General features: G+C 39.8%; 3 protein-coding genes across 3 annotated transcripts; 1 reads left to right on the top strand and 2 right to left on the bottom strand.

Annotated features, from left to right (window-relative positions):
- Positions 1-5504: 5504 nt before the first annotated feature.
- LOC138907776 (uncharacterized) lies at positions 5505-6005 on the top strand. Its single transcript, XM_070198386.1, has one exon. It carries the CDS (start codon positions 5505-5507, stop codon positions 6003-6005), a length of 501 nt encoding a protein of 166 aa, XP_070054487.1.
- Positions 6006-12645: 6640 nt separating this feature from the next.
- LOC138907775 (uncharacterized) lies at positions 12646-13374 on the bottom strand. Its single transcript, XM_070198385.1, has 3 exons — positions 13351-13374; positions 13123-13230; positions 12646-12843 (listed from the first exon to the last, which is right to left on the bottom strand). Exons 1-3 carry the CDS (start codon positions 13372-13374, stop codon positions 12646-12648), a joined length of 330 nt encoding a protein of 109 aa, XP_070054486.1.
- Positions 13375-13555: 181 nt separating this feature from the next.
- On the bottom strand, positions 13556-14614 carry LOC138907774 (uncharacterized). Its single transcript, XM_070198384.1, has one exon. The coding sequence runs from the start codon at positions 14612-14614 to the stop codon at positions 13556-13558; it is 1059 nt and encodes a 352-aa protein (XP_070054485.1).
- Between the last annotated feature and the right edge of the window lie 5345 nt (positions 14615-19959).

Below are 19959 nucleotides of genomic sequence, written 5' to 3'. Positions count from 1 at the left end.
ACTCGCCTATTCAAGCTAACCTAACGCATATATGTATATGGAGTTAGAACTAGCAAGAACGCATTTATAATTCCTGTACATCAACCAAGCAAGGCAATTAGGTATATGTCTATCCTAACCGCGAATCCGTTCTCCGATGCCCGGGTTCAAGAACTTGCTCTACTCAATCCTATATGCAATCTAGAATTCTCACTTTTGAGTTCAATTCTAGATTCGTAGATAGTATTTAATTGGTGATTAAGTAATTAAATAATTAAGCGCAAGATTGAATAAATAAACCAATATGATAAATAAGAAATCAAAATCAATATCCGAATAATAATAGTCATGAAAGAACCACAACTCTAGAACGTGAAGTTTAGCTCCACACAGATATGATAACCAAACGACAAAGCATACAAAGAAACATAAATATGGCAAAGTTTGGTAGAAGAAAAGATGAAACCCGGCCTCCACGGCGGCTCTGTGCTCTCCATTGGTCAAAAGTTCCTCTCAAAAACGTTCTCCCTTGGTCAAAAGTTATGTAAAGATTGTGTTTAAGGACTATTTCTAGGTGCAGGTAAAAGACTTGGACGAAATAATCAAGTACAAGACAAAAAAGTTGACAAAAATAGTTTCAAAACCAGACCCGCGTAACATCCCGGCTTTTGTCGCTCTGGGCTGCGCGACACGGTTCTTGTCGCGAGAAAACAATCACCCGTCGCCTAGAACTTTTCCAATTCGTTGTTAGTGTGCTGCCAATTTATTCTTCCTCCAAAGTGGGTTTGGCTAACTTTTCCTTTTCAGGTAATGTCTTTGTCTCTCTTTCTTTAATTTCACTTCATGCATTTCATCTCATTGCTTCCTTATTGATCATTATATAACCCATTAACATAAGACAACTCTCATTCCAATTAGTATCAACTCGTTTGAATGTTCCAACAAATAGTTTTCTCCAATTTCGTTATTTTTGTTCCACAATATCTGGTCAATGTATCTACATTATTTATTAACACCCAAATAAGTATAAAATTTCATAATCAAGTTAAGTTGAGCATATTCAATATCAAATATAATCAAAGAGCGGTAAAATTCAGATGAATTAGTGTCAAAACATATGAAAATATGTCCAACATCACCCATATTTTAAGTTCAAGATATATTGATCAAAATAAATCTCATGTGCCAATATAATTAGATTAACTATATAAGTCCAATATATATGGATTAAATAAATAAGTCTTAATCCATTGGGTTAGCCCATTTAATTGGGCTAAAGTGATGAGCCCACTTCATTAAGCCTAAGATTTCATCTTCCTAGAGGCCCAAATTGACACCCACGTATCAAATGACGTGGCACGCCTAGTCAAACGGAAGAGCCAATATGATCATTCCACGTGTCAAAATGACAAGGCATCCCAAGTCAAACTAAAAGGCCAATGAAACTGCGCCACGTGTGCAGGTGACATGTTCTGGCCAATCAAATGTGGCCTTGTCACTCTTCAATCTGATTGGTCAGAAAGTGTTTGTTCTTATCATAACTCTTTCCTCCTACAACTATAAATAGGGGTCTTCATAACCCAGAAAAAGGACCAGAAGTTATAACAAGAAGCAAGAAATAACTCGTGGATCAAACGTTGTAAATTCCTCCACAAGTTTCAAGCTTCAAACAATCAAGTTCAAGTTCAAGCAATCAAGTTCAAGCTCAAGAACGAAAAACAAATCAATTTCAAGCTCAAGAACGAAAAACAATTCAAGTTCAAGCAATCAAGCTCAAGCTCAAGAACGAAAAACAAATCAAGTTCAAGAAGTACGAGTTCAAATCAAAGTCCGTGCTAGTTGAATTCAAGATCATCGTTCGTGGAAAAAACTACATATTCAATATCAAGCTTAAGGGCCCTTGAATTTATTTACTATTGGAAAGAAGAATCAGAGGATTCATAGAGATTGTAACACTCAAACTATTTGAAATCAAATACTATGATTGTTGCAATAATTTTTAGTCTCGATTATTTTCTCACACAATTTATTGTCTACAAATTCTGGTACGCATCGTGGGACAATCACTACCTCTCATCTCAACTTTTCAATCACCAAAATTTAAGAACATCGAAATGGCTTCAAAGAAAATCAACCCCAGATCAACTTCCACCAAGGCTGCTAATTCTAGGTTCTACGCTGATGTAGAAAGTATCCTCGATGTTACCTTTGGAAGCTTTGGACCAACTACAAGGAGCAAGGCAAGCTCTTTAGTATAACAAGCACTCCAAATGTCGTCTGCATCAACCACTGTTTTTTGATCTTTATCCTCAAAAGGAGCAAGATCTTCCACAAACGCATATGAACTTGATGCAAGCCATGGTGACAAACAATCATGCAAAATCATGGTGACAAACACTTCATCTGTGGAAGAGCAGTTGGAAAACTTGACAGAAGCAATCACTGGCTTGACCAAGTGCATGCAAAATCAAGATGCTAGAATTGACAAGCTGATAGACAGGGTGGGAATCTTGATGGAAGAAGAATCCACCCTTGCACCTGGCAAACTCCCAGAAGTTCAAGAGATTGATCCTCCCCCATGACAAGTTACATCCACTAAGGAAATTCCAGTCTCTTCGGAAGGGATGATTCCAATCAATCAACTAAAGGAGTTCATTGAAGGGACTATAAAAAACAAATATGAAGTTGCTTCCAAGTCCTCATTTACCTATACAAAGCCGTACACTTCAAGGATCGATATTTTGAAGATGCCTGCTAGCTATCAACCTCTACAATTTCTATAGTTTGTTGGCAAAGGTAATCTAAAGAAATATGAGGCGCACTTCGTTGAGACATGAAACAATGCTGGGACTTATGGAGATTACCTCGTCAAGCAGTTTGTCCGCTCATTAAAAGGAAATGTTTTTGATTGGTACACAGACCTCGTGGCTGGATCTGTTGATAGTTGGGATCAACTAGAGCAAGAGTTCCTCAATCGCTTTTATAGCACAAGGCACACTGTGAGCATGGTTGAACTTACAAATACCCGTCAAGGGAAGGGCAAACTAGTTATTGACTTTATCAATCTTTGGAGGAATGCAAGCCTCAATTGCAAAGACAGACTTAGTGAATCTTCTGGCATAGAAATGTGCATCCAAGGCATGCATTGGGGACTGCGCTACATCTTACAAGGTATCAAGCCTAGAAAATTTGAAGAACTTGCAACTCGTGCCCATGACATGGAATTGAGTATGGCCTACGTTGGAAATGAAAGATTGCCCATCTATGAGCCTCGCAAAGGGAATGACAAGCAATAAGTCAGGAAATGGAGCAAGTTTGTACCCAAGACTGAAAACAAAGAAGCTATGAATGTCAACACATCACCAGTGAAGTTCATAACGAAAGTGAGCAAGAAGCAGAGTACAAAATCCACTTCTTTTCAAGATAAACCAAGTAGGAAGTTGACTCTAAAAGAAATGCAAGAGAAGGAGTACCCATTTCTAGATTCTGATGTGCCGGCAATTTTTGAAGAACTCCTCGAGTTAAATCTTATTGAACTTCCGGAGATGAAGCGGCCAAATGAAGCAGGGAAAACGAATGACCCAAATTACTGCAAATACCATCGACATGTGAGTCACACTCTAGAGAAGTGCTTTTTATTCAAAGACAAAGTTATGGACTTGGCTCGTAAAAAGAAGATCGTGCTTGAAAACGAGAAAGCAAGCGCAACCAGAGTCTCTATCACCTTTGGCTCATTCAGCCCAAATGAATTATGTAGTTTTAGAGAAAATAAAAATGAAGAATCACTGGAGAACAACAAAGTTGAAGTTGATCAACCTGATGATGATGAAGGTTGGATGTTGGTGACTCGTCGTAGGCGCCACAAAAGGAGCCCATGTAAAGAATCAATCGAACAACCAACAAGGAAAATGATGGTAAAAAGATCAAGGAAACAGAGTCCAGTTAGGCATTTGAAGAAAGCAAAAGTGGAGGTGTACCACCCTCAAAAGCCATGACATCCAGTGACCTTGGAGGAGTTCCTACCAAGTTGGTTCCGTACGAAGATTTCCTATGTGGGTATTGATGCCTCTTGTTGCCATGCTGACAAAGGGGGAAAAAAGAATGGTGACCTACCACTGGCACCATCTTCAGAAAAGCTCATCGATTCCATTCCTCAAGAAGTTAATACTTGTAAGGAAAATGTTACGTTCACAAATGACGATCTTCTACTAGGTGACACTCCTTATAACCGCCCGTTGTACCTGATCGGCTATATGCGCGATGAAAGGGTAAATCGAATTTTGGTTGATGGAGGATCCTCAATAAACATCTTGCCAATTCGCACTGTGAAAGAACTTGGTATTCCCATGAACGAACTTTCAGAAAGTCATGTCATGATTCAAGTATTCAACCAAGAGGGGCAAAGATCCATAGGTGCGATCAGGTTGGGAATCACCATTGAAGATATGCAATCAAGTACATGGCTACATGTGATTGATGCAAAGACTTCATACAATGTCTTGCTTAGAAGGCCTTGGATACATATGAGAATAAAGTGGTTCCATCTACCTACCATCAATGTTTGAAGTACTATGAGGGAGAATTCGGGAAGAAGATAGTTGTTGATGACGAGCCATTCACCGAGGCTGAATCACACTTCGCTGATGCAAAGTTCTACTTGAAGAACCGAATTGTGAAGGAGCTAAAAACTGATGATGTCATGAAAAGCAAGAATGACGAGCCCATAACTAAAAGAGCCGAGGTGACTGCTGGTAAATCCAAACTGTTACTGAGGAGGTAAAGCCAAAGTTGAAAAGAAAGAATGACGAGCCCAAAATCATTTGCATAATGTGGCACTCCCTACAAAGCGGACAGATGAAGGTTTTGACCCTAATACTTACAGGCTATTTGCAAAAGCTGGATACAATCCCAATGAGCCGTAAAAGTTAGGGAAGCTCCCATCAGAAGCTTCTGCGAGGAAACCACATGAATGTTTGGGATACAAACAACCGTCACCAGTGCGTATCTCCATAAGAAGGGCGAGCAACCATTATATCACTGTAAAAGACGAATTTGTCGCTTCTAGCAGGCCTTCTATCTTTGATCGACTTGGAAAATTAATTGTGAGGACTTCCCTATTTGAGAGATCGGGTCCATTAAAGAAGGGGAACAAGTTCCAGAGAAATTATCAAAGCATAAGAACACCCGCTTTGCCTAGAATCCAGAAGATCTCTACGGATTTCCAAAGATCGGTTCCTTCTAGAATGAGGCGACAAACAAAACTTGTGGTTTAATGCAAAGAAGTACTGAAGGTAAAGCCATATATTATGGTCTTAACTAAGGAGCACGATGAAGATGATGAAAGTGTGGGTTCTTCATATCATGTTACGGCACTAGGCGAGAATGGTATTTCATCTCTAATGGAGGATGATAAGAAAATGGAGGATGTTTCATCGTGTTATCACATATCCTTCAACGATGGGGACCCTAAAGAAGATGAAGATGCAAAAGATGCTCCACATGAACTTGAATAAGGGGTGAAGGAAATGATTGATACCTTAAATGAAGTTAACCTTGGCACAGATGAAGAACCAAGGCCTACATACCTAAGTGCTTTACTAGCAATCGATGAAGAAAGCACTTATATCGAGTTACTCAAGGAGTTCAAGGATGTCTTTGCTTGGAGTTACAAAGAGATGCCTGGCTTGGACCCTAAAGTAGCAGTTCATCACCTTGCAATCAAGAATGGTGCTCGTCCTGTTAAGCAATACCAAAGGCGATTTAGGCCGGACTTGGTTTTCTTGATCAAAAGTGAAGTCAACAAACTCATTGAAGCTGGCTTTATTCGCGAAGTTAAATACCCAACATGGGTCTCAAGTATTGTCCCTGTAAGGAAGATGAATAACCAGATTCGGGTGTGCATTGACTTCAAAGATCTCAACAATGCGTGTCCCAAAGATGAATTCCCGCATCATATTCTAGAGCTGATGATCGATGATACTACTAGGTACGAGGCACTGTCATTTATGGACGGTTCATCGGGCTAGAACCAAATTCGCATGGCGCTAAAAGATGAAGAGCTTACTGCATTTCGTACCCCCAAGTGTATTTATTGCTACAAGGTAATGCCTTTTGGCTTGAAGAACGCTGGTGCTACTTAAAAAAGGGTTATGCAGAATATTTTTGATGATCTTCTTTACAAGAATGTCGAATGCTATGTTGATGAATTGGTGGTAAAATCAAGAGAGAAGAGCGACCACTTGAAATACTTGAGAATGGTGTTTGAGTTGCTCCGGAGGTACCAACTTAGGATGAATCCATTGAAATGTGCCTTTGGAGTTACTTCTGGAAAGTTCCTTAGTTTCATTGTCCGACATCGAGGGATCGAAATACATCAAGACAAAGTGGATGCCATTTTAAAAATGCCTAAGCCTCGCGATATTCATGAATTGAAAAGTCTGCAAGGAAAGCTAGAATACCTTAGGAGATTCATCTCAAACCTAGCGGGGAGGTGCCAACCATTCAGTAGCCTCATGAAGAAAAGCGTTCCTTTCAAGTGGGTCCAAGCCTGTAGCAATGCCTTTGAAAGCATCAAAACTTACTTGATGAAGCCTCCGGTTTTGGTAGCCCCTATACTTGGAAAGTCGTTGATACTATATATTTCAGCACAAGAAAGGTCTGTTGGAGCGCTGTTGGCCCAAGAAAATAGTGAAGGGAAAGAAAACTCCCTTTACTACTTGAGTAGGATGATGACACCAAATGAGCTGAATTATTCGCCAATCGAAAAGTTATGTTTGGCACTAGTCTTCTCAATCCAAAAGTTGAAGCACTACTTTCAGGCTCATGTTGTTCGTCTTATTTCTATAGCAAATCCCATCAAGTTTGTGATGTCAAAAACTGTCCTTAATGATCGGTACCTCCAGTTTCAATAATTTGAAATTATGTACATCCCTCAAGAGGCTATAAAAGGACAAATGTTAGTAGACTTCTTGGTAGATCACCCTATACCTGGTGATTGGGAGCTAACTGACGAACTACCTGATGAGAACGCAATGGTCATTGATGTTCAACCTCAATGGAAGATGTACTTTGATGGTGCTGCACATCGTGAATGAGCTGGTGCTAGCGTAGTATTTGTCACCTCTCAAGTCGAAGTTCTACCCTACTCTTTTACGTTGACACAACTCTGCTCTAACAACGTTGCTGAGTATCAAGCATTAATACTTGGGCTTGAAATGGCTATCGAAATGAAGCGGCTGCAGTTGCAAGTATTTGGTGACTCTCAGTTAGTGATCAATTAGCTTTTAGGTAGTTACGAGGTCAAGAAACCTGAAATATGCCCATATCATGATTACGCTAAAAATTAATGGGGTGGCTGACGTGACTATTCAACATGTGCCTAGGAAAGAAAATAAGAAGGCTGATGCTTTAGCTTCCCTAACTTCATCGTTAACCCTGCCTAATCAAGCGCAAGTTACTATCTGCCAAAAGTGGGTAGTACCGCCGCCAAATGAGGGTGAAAGTGAAGAAAATGAACTCGAGCATCCTCTGGCCGTTTCTGAAGCTGAGAAATAAGAATGGAGACATCCCATCATCGACTACTTAAGCTATGGGATACTTCCAGAACATTTGAGGAGAAGGACTTAAATCCGTCGTTCTGCACCTCGCTTCCTTTACTAAAATTATACTCTATACAGAAGGTCATTCGAGGGAGTACTCTTGCGACACTTAAGGGAAGATGAAGCACTCCAAGTTTTGCAAGAAGCACATTCTGGGGTATGTGGGTCACACCAGTCTGGACCAAAGCTCAACTTTGATATAAAAAGGATGTGATATTATTGGTCAACGATGGTAAAAGATTGCCTGGACTACGCTCGAAGATGCAAGGCTTGCTAGTTCCATGCAAGTTTTATTCATCAACCTCCTGAAGTTCTACATCCGACTGTTGCATCATCACCATTTGACGTTTGGTGACTAGATATTGTTGGACCCTTGCGAAAATCCTCTGGCGGACACTTATACATCTTGGTTGCAACTGACTACTTCTCAAAATGGGCTGAAGTTGTTGCTCTTAAGGAGGTAAAGAAGAAAAATATTGCAAGTTTCATCCTAGTAAACATAATCTATCTCTTTGGCATTCCTCGTTACATAATAACGGATAATGGCAAGCCATTCGACAATAGGTTGATGAACAAGATTTGTAATCTCTTTGGCTTCAAGCAACGTAACTCTTCTATATACAATGTTGTCGCCAATGGTCTAGCTTAAGCATTCAACAAGACTCTATGCAACTTATTAAAGAATGTTTTATCCAAATCAAAACGAGATTGGCATGACCGTATGGAAGAAGCTCTGTGGGCATACAGGATAACTCATCGTACACCAACACAAGTGACCCCTTATTCACTTGTCTATAGAGTTGAAGTCGTTTTTCCACTTGAGCGTCAAATACCTTCATTACGATTAGCTATTCAAGAAGGGATCACTGATGAAGAAAATTCTTGACTTCGACTAGAAGAGTTGGAGGCTCTTGATGAGAAGAGGTTGGAAGCTCAACAGAGTCTTTAATGTTACCAGGTTCGATTATCTCGTGCTTTCAATAAAAGAGTTTGTCCAAGATCCTTTCAAGTAAGAGATCAAGTCCTTGCCGTACAAAGACCTATTATTACTTCCCATAAACCTGTAAGGAAGTTCACTTCAAAATGGGATGGGCCATATGTCGTACAAGAAGCTTACTCAAGTGGGGCTTACAAGCTGGTTGATGCAGACGGCGTGAGAATCGACCCTATCAATGGCAAGTTTTTGAAGAAGTATTATCCTTGAAGTTGCAACTCTCCTTGATACGTGAGCCTAAACTGCATGCTCCTACACTCCTGGCCCGCATGAGTCTAAACTATGTACGGCCCACCATAAAAAAAAAAAAGAGTCCGCTAGATTGAAAACCTCGAAAGAGGCGGCCTAGGCAAAAGTTAGGACATGAAAAAAAGGTCCACTAGGTTAAAAACCTCAAAAGGTAGCCTAGGCAAAAGTTAGGATATAAAAAAATAAAAACAATAAAAAATAAAAACTCACCCATTCTGAACTACTGCATGACTTGATCCTCTTCACCAAGGTATGTAGGAAGCTTAGAGTTTCATTCTGAGTTCAGTCACATGATTTCAAAGGATACATAGTGCCCCAATCGTTGTCTGAATGAAGTACGATGGAATGTAATCCATTCAATCAACACTTGAAGATCGAGCTGAAATACCATTCTTTTGTTAAACTTTGGATCCCATTTGATTTAAAGGGGGCAAGCCGCTATGGTATTTGCACTGAAGTTCAGGGATTCACTATATCTTCATGTTCGCCAAATCTTTAAGTCCGCCGATCTTCAAGTTCGCTGCTCTTCAACTTGAAATATTTAAGCCCTCTAAGTCTTCAAGTCCGTCAGTCTTCAAGTTGAAATCCTCAAATTTGCCGGTCTTCAAGTTGAATTGTTTAAGCCCTCCAAGTCTGCCAATTTTTCAAGTTTAAGTTTAAAAGTTCACACTCTTCAGGTTGAAGCGTCAAAGTCTGCTGAATCTTCAAGTCCATCAAATCTTCAAGTTTGCCGGTCTTCAAGTTGAAGTATGTGAAGTCCACCAAATCTTCAAAGTTCGCAAAATATTCAAGTCAATGTCATCAAGACCACCAAGTCTTTGAGGTGAAGTTTTCTAGTCTTCCAATCTTAAGGTGGACATTTAAGTCCCTTTGCACATTAAGTTGGCCTCTTCGTGGGTTTGTCCTTAAAATGAACTATAACTCTCCAATATTAAGGTGGGCGTTTAAGTCTATTTGCACCTTAGGTTGGCCTCTTTATGGATTTATCCATATGATGTGGATTTGTCCGTCTATATGGTGATACAGATCTGTCCGTCTATTTGGTGATATGGATTTATCCGTCTATATAGTGATGTGGATTTGTCCATCTATATGATAATGTAGATTTGTCCGTCTATATAGTGATGGAGATTTGTCTGTCTATATGTTGATATGGATTTATCCGTCTATATGTTGATGGGGATTCCTCCGTCTATATGTTGGTATAGATTTATCCGTCTATATGTTGATGGGAATTTATCCGTCTATATAGTGATGTAGATTTGTCCGTCTATATGGTGATGTGGATTTGTCCGTCTATATGGTGATGTAGATTTGTCCGTATATATATTGATATGAATTTATCTGTCTGTATATTGATGTGGATTTATCCGTCTATATGGCGATGTGGATTTGTCCGTTTATATGGTGATGAAAATTTGTCCGTCTATATGGTGATATGGATTTATCCATCTGTATGGCATGTGAATTTATCCGTCTATATCCTCTCATGTGTTGTTGTAGATTTGATCATCGATATGCCATCATGTATTTATCCTTCTTGTTTGACCTACAAAAAGCCAAAAAGGATAATAAATAAAGAAAAGTATAAGAAAAAAATTACCTTCGCGTCAATGCTTCCGAGTTCACAAAACTAGACTCAAATGGCTTGCAGATACTGCGAATTGATGCTCAATAAATACGAGCATATGGCTTTATATAGATCTTCATAGATGGCTTGCTATAGCATATTGCCGATGTGGGAATCACGGAAATTAGTTCACGAAAAGAATTTGGACTGGTAAGGCGGCGGTATAATTTCACGGAATTACTTAGTTGGCTCTAATCTTATGACTACTTAGCTTCTTCGAGTTCAAGTGGGAATCAAAAACTAATATAGGACAAAGTTCAAGTTAACTGAAGCTCATGATTTCCTATTTCCTAGTCATATGGGAATATGCAGATATGATGTTTGTATGCTACGTGGGTTCCTTGTGTTACTTTTCCACGAGAACAAATGTTTGGTATAAGGTACTAATCTGAGAAAAAGTTCCAAATCAAATAAAAGAGCTTGGCCCACATGCTTACACTACTCCACGTGTTTAATATGTATTGTGAAATGCAAACACATTACTTGATTATGTTTCCGGGAGTATTCATACTAAAATAAATATTTTGCTAATACTTCAAGCCTCGCCTTTTAGAGTTGGATATGCTTAAACCCGTCAAGTCTTGAAGTAGGGGGTATTTGTAAGAATATAAAGTTTATTCAATAAAATATTTTGGATTATATTTTATATATATATATATATATATATATATATATATATATATATATATATATATATATGTGTAGTCCAAATAAATCTCATGGGCCAATATAATTAGATGAACTATATAAGTCCAATATATATGGATTAAATAAATAAGTCTTAATCCATTGGGCTAGCTTATTTAATTGGGTTAAAGTGATGAGCCCACTTCATGCAGGAATTTGCAGCGTTTGATCCACGAGCTCTTTCTTGCTTCTTGTTATAACTTCTGGTCCTTTTTCTGGGTTATAAAACCCCTATTTATAGTTGTGGGAGGGAAGAGTTATGATAAGAACAAACGTTTTCCGACCAATCAAATTGAAGAGTGACAAGGCCGTATACACGTGGCGCGATTTCATTGGCCTTTTAATTTGACTTAGCATGCCTTGTCATTTTAACTCGTGGCATGATCATATTGGCTCTCCCGTTTGACTTGGTGTGCCAGGTCATTTGACACGTGGGAGTCAATTTGGGCCTCTTGGAAGATGAAATCTTGGGCTTAATGAAGTGGACTCATCACTTTAGCCCAATTAAATAGGCTAGCCAAATGGATTAAGACTTATTTATTTAATCCATATATATTGGACTTATATAATTTATTCAATTAAATTAGCCCATAATATTTATTTGGACCAATATATCTTGAACTTAAAATATACTCCAAATTATTTTATGGATTTAATTTTAATAAAATTTATATGCCTACAGAGTCTGCTAGGTTGAAAACCTCAAAAGAGGCAGTCTAGGCAAAAGTTAGGACATGAAAAAAAAAAGTCCACTAGGTTGCCTCCATTGAACCACTAATCCTTGATAAGGCACAAAGTTCATGTAAGCCCGCTTATTAAGTTCCAATCAAGTGGATTATATTCCATCATTCTTCCTCCGAATAACGATTGGGGTAACATGTATATTTTGAACGTATGCGACTGAACTCAGAATGAAACTCTAAGCTGCCTACGTACCTCGGTGAAGAGGATCAAGTCATGCCACAGTTCAGAATGGGTGAGTTTTTATTTTTTATTTTTTTATTTTTTTTATGTCCTAAATTTTGCCTAAGCCGCATCTTTTGAGGTTTTCAACCTAGCGAACTTTTTATTTATTTTTATTTTATTTATGTCCTAACTTTTGCCTATGCCGCCTCTTTCGAGGTTTTCAACCTAGCGGACTCTATTTTTTTTTGTGGTGCGTTGTACACTGTTTAGACTCATGCGGGCCAGGAGTGTAGAAGCATGTAGTTTAGGCTCATGCATCAAGGAGCATTGCAACTTCAAGGATAATACTTCTTCAAAAACTTGCCATTGATAGGGTCGATTCTCACGTCGTCTGCATCAACCAACTTGTAAGCCCCACTTGAGTAAGCTTCTTGTACGACATATGGCCCATCCTATTTTGAAGTGAACTTCCTTACAACTTTATGGGAAGTAATAATGAGTCTTTATACGGCAAGGACTTGATGTCCTACTTGAAAGGATCTTGGGCGAACTCTTTTATTGAAAGCACGAGATAATCGAGCCTGATAACATTAAAGACTCTGTTAAGCTTCCAACCACTTCTCATCAAGAGCCTCCAACCCTTCTAGTCGAAATCGAGCATTTTCTTCATCAGTGATCCCTTGTTGAATAGCTAATCGTAATGAAGTTATTTGACGCTCAAGTGGAAAAATGGCTTCGACTCCATAGACAAGTGAATAAGGGGTCTCTTGTGTTGGTGTGAGATGAGTTGTCCTGTATGCCTACAAAGCTTCTTCAATATGCTCATGCCAATCTCGTTTGGATTTGGAGACAACTTTCTTTAACAAGTTGCATAGAGTCTTGTTGAATGCCTCAGCTAGACCATTAGCGGAAACATTGTATATAGAAGAGTTGCGTTTCTTGAAGCCAAAGAGATCACAAATCTTGTTCATCAACCTATTGTTGAATGGCTTGCCATTATCCGTTATTATATAACGAGGAATACCAAAGCGATAGATTATGTTTACTTGGATGAAACTTGCAACATTTTACTTCTTTACCTCCATAAGAGCAACAACTTCAGTGCATGTTGAGAAGTAGTCAGTTGCAACCAAGATGTATAAGTGTCCACCGGAGGATTTCGGCAATGGTCCAACAACATCTAGTCCCTAAGCGTCAAATGGCCATGATGTAACAGTCGGATGTAGAGCTTCAGGAGGTTGATGAATAAAATTTGAGTGGAACGGGCAAGCCTTGTATCTTCGAGTGTAGTCCAAGCAATCGTTTACCATCATTGGCCAATAATATCCCATCCTTTTTATATGAAAGTGAAGCTTTAGTCTAGACTGATGTGATCCACATACCCCAGAATACGTTTCTTGCAAAGCTTGGAGTGCGTCATCTTCTCCTAAACATCACAAGAGTACTCCATCAAATGATATTCTATATAGAGTATCTTTGTAGTAAAGGAAGCGAGGTGCACGATGGCAGATTTCAGTCAATTCTCCTCGGATTTTCTGGAAGTATCTCGTAGCTCAAGTAATCGATAATGGGTTGTCGCCATTCTTCCTTCTCAACCTCAGAAACGGCCACAAGATGCTTGAGTTCATTTTCTTCACCTTCACCCTCATTTGGCGGCAATACTACCCATTTTTTGCATATAGTAACTTGCGCTTGATCAGGCAGGGTTAACGATGAAGCTAGGGCAGTTAAAACATCAGCCTTCTTGTTTTCTTTCCTTGGCACGTGTTGAATAGTCACGTCAATGGCCCACCCCATTAATGTTTTAGCATAATCATGATATGGGCGTAGTTCAGGTTTCTTGACCTCATAACTACCTAAAAGCTGGTTGATCACCAACTGAGAGTCACCAAAGACTTGTAATTGCAACCACTTCATTTCGACAGCTATTTCAAGTCCAAGTATTAATGTTTGATACTTATCAATGTTGTTAGAGAAGAGTTGCGTCAACGTAAAAATGTAGGGCAGAACTTCACCTTGAGAAGTCCCAAATACTATGCCAACACCAGCTCCTCCGCGATGTGCAGCACCATCAATGTACATCTTCCATGGAAGTTCAACTTTAATGACCATTGCGTCCTCATCAGGTAGTTCGTCGGTTGTCTCCAAATCATCAGGTATAGGGTGATCTGCCAAGAAGTCTGCTAATGCTTGTCCTTTTATAGCCTTTTGAGGGATGTACACAATTTCGAATTGTTGAAACTGGAGGTACCATCTTGCCAATCGATCACTAAGGACCGGTTTTGACATCACGAACTTGATCGGATTTTCTCTAGAAACAAGACGAACCACATGATATTGAAAGTAGTGCTTCAACTTTTGGATTGAGAAAACTCGTGTCAAACATACCTTTTCGATTGGCGAATAATTCAACTCATTTAGTGTCATCATCCTGCTTAAGTAGTAAATGGAGTTTTCTTTCCCGTCATTATTTTCTTGGGCCAACAGCTCTCCAACAGACCTTTCTTGTGCTGAAATATATAGTATCAATGACTTTCCAGATATAGGGACTGCCAATACCGAAGGCTTCATCAAGTAAGTTTTGATACTTTCAAAGGGATTGCTACAAGCTCGGTCCCACTTAAAAAGGAATGCCTTTCTTCATGAGGCAACTGAATAGTTGGCACCTCGCAGCTAGGTTTGAGATGAATCTCCTAAGGTATGCTAGCTTTCCTTGTAGACTTTTCAATTCATGAATATCGCAAGGCTCATGCATCTTCAAAATGGCCTCCACTTTGGCTTGATCAATGTTGATCCCTCGATGTCGGACAATGAAACCAAGGAACTTTCCAAAAGTAACTCCAAAGGCACATTTCAATGGATTCATCATAAGTTGGTACCTTCGGAGCAACTCAAACACCATTCTCAAGTCTTTCAAGTGGCCGCTCTTCTCTATTGATTTTACCACCAACTCGTCAGCATAGCATTCGACATTCTTTCAGAGAAGATCATAAAAAATATTCTGCATAGCCCTTTGGTAAGTAGCACCAGCGTTCTTCAAGCCAAAAGGCATGACCTTGTAGCAATAAATACCCTTGGGGGTACGGAATACAGTAAGCTCTTTATTTTTTGGCGCCATTCGAATTTGGTTATAGCTCGATGAACCGACAATAAATGACATTGTCTCATACCCAGTAGTAGCATCGATCATCAACTCTGGAATAGGAAGCGAGAATTCATCTTTGGGACACGCATTGTTGAGATCTCTGAAGTCAACACACACCCGAATCTGGACGTTCTTCTTCCTTACAGGGACAATACTTGAGACCCATGTTGGGTGTTTGACTTCACGAATAAAGCCAGCTTCAATGAGTTTGTTAACTTTACTTTCAATCAAGGGAACCAAGTCCGGCCTAAATCGCCTTTGGGCTTGCTTAATAGGACGGGAACCATTCTTAACTGCAAGGTGATGAACTGCTACTTTAGGGTCCAAGAAAGGAATCTCTTTGTAACTTTAAGCAAAGACATCCTTGAACTCCTTGAGTAACTCGATATAAGTGCTTTCTTCATCGATTACTAGTAAAGCACTTAGCTTTGTGGGCCTTGGTTCTTCATCTATGCCAAGGTTAACTTCTTTTAAAGCATCAATCATTGCCTTCACCCCTTCTTCAATTTCCGGGGGAGCATTTTTTGCATCTTCATCTTCTTGAGGGTCTCCATCATTAAAGGATATGTGATAACACGATGAAACATCCTCCACTTTATCATCATCCTCCATTAGAGATGAAATACCATTATCACCTAGTGCAGTAACATGATACGAAGAACCCACACTCTCATCATATTCATCGCGTTCCTTAGTGAAGACCATAGTATATGGCTTTACCTTCAGTACTTCTTTGCATGAAACCACAAGTTTTGTTTGTCGCCTCATTCTAGAAGGAACCGAACTTTGGAAATCCGTAGAGATCTTTTGGATTCTGGTAACGGTTGCTTGAGTAACTCGATATAAGTTCTTTCTTCATCGATTGCTAGTAAAGCACTTAGTTTTGTGGGCCTTGGTTCTTCATCTGTGCCAAGGTTAACTTCTTTTAAGGCATTAATAGTTGCCTTCACCCCTTCTTCAAGTTCAGGTGGAGCACCTTTTACATCTTCATCTTCTTGAGGGTCCCCATCATTGAAGGATATGTGATAACACATCCTCTAATTTCTCGTCATCCTCCATTAGAGATGAAACACCGTGCTCGCCTTGTGCAGTGACATGATACGAAGAACCCATATTTTCTTCGTCTTCATCACGTTCTTTAGTGTAGACCACTGTATATGGTTTACCTTCAGTACTTCTTTGCATGAAACCACAAGTTTTGTTTCTCGCCTCATTCTGGAAGGAACTGAACTTTAGAAATCCGTACAGGTCTTCTAGATTCTGGGCGAAGCGGGTGTTCTTATGCTTTGATAATTTCTCTGGAACTTGTTCCCCTTCTTTAATGGACCCAATCTCTCAAATACGGAAGTCCTCACAATTGATTTTCCAAGTCGATCAAAGACAAAAGGCCTGTTAGAAGCGACAGATTCATCATTTACAGTGATATAATTGTTGCTCGCCCTTCTTATGGAGATGCGCACTGGTGATGGTTTTTTGTATCCCAAACCTTCATATGGTTACCTCGTCGAAGCTTCTGATGGGAGCTTCCCTGACTGTGATGGCTCATTGGGATTGTATCCAGCTTTTGCAAATAGCCTGTAAGCATTAGGGTCAAAACCTTCATTTGTCCGCTTTGTAGGGAGTGCCACATTCTGCAAATGATTTTGGGGCACAAACCCTGCAAGTGGCATTGAGGACAACATTACTGCCTCAATTCGTTTGACTGGAAGAGTTAGTCCCTTTAGCATGTTAGTCAGGAGATTAGATGATTCACCTTCATCTTTCTTCTTTTTAGGGACATATTGGAGCGCATGAGTTACTTTCTTGCCATAAGATAAAATATCCCCTCTATAAGATTTATTCGAGTTAGGTTGTACCTCCTCAATAACAACTTTGGCTTTATCAGCAGTCACCTAAGCTCTTTTAATCATGGGCTCGTCATTCTTGCTTTTTATGACATCGTCAACTTTTAGCTCCTTCACAATTCGGTTCTTCAAGTAGAACTCTGCATCGGCGAAGTGTGATTTAGCCTCGGTGAATGACTCATCATAAGCAACTATCTTCTTCTCGACTTCTCCCTCATAGTACTTCAAACATTGATGCTAGGTAGATGGAACTACTTTAATCTTATGTATCCAAGGCCTTCCAAGCAAGACGTTGTATGAAGTCTTTGCATCAATCACATGCAGCCATGCACTTGATTGCATATCTTCAATGGTAATTCCCAACCTGATCGCACCTATGGCTCTTTGCCCCTTAGTTGAATCCTTGAATCATGACACGACTTTCCGAAAGTTCATTCATGGGAATACCAAGTTCTTTCATAGTGCGAATGGGCAAGATGTTCACTGTGGATCCTCCATCAACCAAAATTCGATTCACCATTTCATCGCGCATATAGCCGACCGGATACAAGAGACAGTTATGAGGAGTATCACCTAGTAGAAGATCGTCCTTTATGAACGTAACAGTTTTCCTCACAATCATTAACTTCTAGAGGAATGGACTCGATGAGCTTTTCTGAAGATGGTGCCAGTGGTAGGTCATCATTCGTTGCTTCCCCTTTGTCAGTATGGAAACAAGAGGCATCAATACCCACATAGGAAATCTTCGTGCGGAACCAACTTGGTAGGAACTCCTCCAAGATCACTGGATGTCGTGACCTTTGAGAGTGGTACACCTCCACTTTTGCTTTCTTCAAACGCCTAACTGGACTCTGTTTCCTTGGTCTTTTTACCATCATTTTCCTTGTTGGTTGTTCAATTGATTCTTTACATGGGCTCCTTTTATGGCGCTTACGACGAGTCGCCAACGTCCAACCTTCATCATCATCAGGTTGATCAACTTCAACTTTGTTGTTCTCCAGTGATTCTTCATTTTTATTTTCTCTATAACTACATAATTCATCTAGGCTGAATGACCTAAAGGTGATAGAGACTTGGTTTGCGCTTGCATTCTCATATTCAAGCACGGTCTTCTTTTCATGAGCCAAGTCCATAACTTTGTCTTTAAATACAAAGCACTTCTCTAGAGGGCGAATCACAAGTCGATGGTATTTGCAGTAATTTGGGTCATTCGTTTTCCTAGCTTTATTTGGCCGCTTCATCTCCGGAAGCTCAATGAGATTTAACTCGAGGAGTTCTTCAAAAATTGCTGGCATATCAGAATCCAGAAATGGGTACTCCTTCTGTTGCATTTCTTTTAGAGTCAACTTTCCTCTTGGTTTATCTTGAAAAGAATTGGATTTCATACTCTGCTTCTTGCTCACCTTCGTTGTGAACTTCACAGATGATGTGTTGACATTCATAGCTTCTTTGTTTTCAAATTTGGGAACAAGCTTGCTCCATTTCTTGACTTCTTGCTTGTCGTTCCCTTTGCGAGGCTCATAGATGGGCAACCTTTCATTTCCAATGGAGGCCATACTCAATTCCATGTCATGGGCACGAGTTGCAAGTTCTTCAAATGTGCTAGGCTTGATACCTTTCAAGATGTAGCATAGTCCCCAATGCATGCCTTGGATGCACATTTCTAGAAGCTTCACTAAGTCTGCCTCTGCAGTTGAGTCTTACATTCCTCCAACGGTTGAGAAAGTCGATAACTGGTTCGCCCTTCCGTTGATGAGTATTTGTAAGTTCCACCATGCTCACAGTGCACCTTGTGTTATAAAAGCGATTGAGGAACTCTTGCTCTAGTTGAACCTAACTGTCAACAAATCTAGCCTCGAGGTTTGTGTACCAATCAAAAGCATTTCCTTTTAATGAGCGGACAAACTGCTTGACAAAGTAATCAGTATAATTCCCAGCATTGTTGCTTGTCTCAACGAAGTGCGCCACATGTTGCTTTGGATTGCCTTTCCCATCAAACTGTTGAAATTTTGGAGGTTGATAGACAACATGCATCTTAAAAATATCGATCCTTGAAGTGTACGGCTTTGCGTAGGTAAAAAGGGACTTGGAAGCAACTTCATATTTGTTTTTTATAGTCCCTTCAATGAACTCCTTTAGTTGATTGATTGGAATCATCCCTTCCGAAGAGATTGAAATTTCCTTAGTGGATGTAACTTGTCGTGGGGGGATCAATCTCTTGAACTTTTGGGAGTTTGCCAGGTGCATGGGTGGATTCTTCTTCCATAAAGATTTCCACCCTGTCTGTCATCTTGTCAATTCTAGCATCTTGATTTTGCATGCACTTGGTCAAGCCAATGATTGCTTCCGTCAAGTTTGCCAACTGCTCTTCCACAGATGAAGTGTTTGTCACCATCGCTTGCATGATTGTTGTAGATGATGGGGAGTAGCATGGATTATCACAGAGATTGATTCTCTAATGGCTCACACTATTCCTTCACAACAGAGTTCTTGGATCCGGAGAGGTCAAGCAGAGAAAGAGCTTTCTTAATCTTTTTAGCAACATCGCTTCCTCCTTCGGGTGCGTTTGTGGAAGATCTTGCTCCTTTTGAGGATGAAAATCCAAAAACAGGGGTTGATGTGGACAGCACTTGGAGTGCTTTTTGTCCTAAAGAGATTGCCTTGCTCCTTGTAGTTGGTCCAAAGCTTCCAAAGGTAACATCGAGGATGCTTTCTACATCAGCGTAGAACTTGGAATTAGCAGCCTTGGTGGAAGTTGATATAGGGTTGATATTCTTTGAAGACATTTCGATGTTCTTAAACTTTGGTGATTGAAAAGTTGAGATGAGAGGTAGAGATTGTCCCACTGGGCATGCCAGAATTTATAGACAATTAATTTGCGTCGAGAAAATAATCAAGATCGAAAAATAATGCAACAATCGTAGTAT

Source organism: Nicotiana tomentosiformis, chromosome 3 (genome assembly GCF_000390325.3).
Source record: "Nicotiana tomentosiformis chromosome 3, ASM39032v3, whole genome shotgun sequence".
In the NCBI taxonomy this organism is placed as follows: Eukaryota; Viridiplantae; Streptophyta; class Magnoliopsida; order Solanales; family Solanaceae; genus Nicotiana; species Nicotiana tomentosiformis.
Note: the sequence above shows the minus strand (reverse complement) of the source record. Positions and strands in the feature narration are given on the sequence as shown.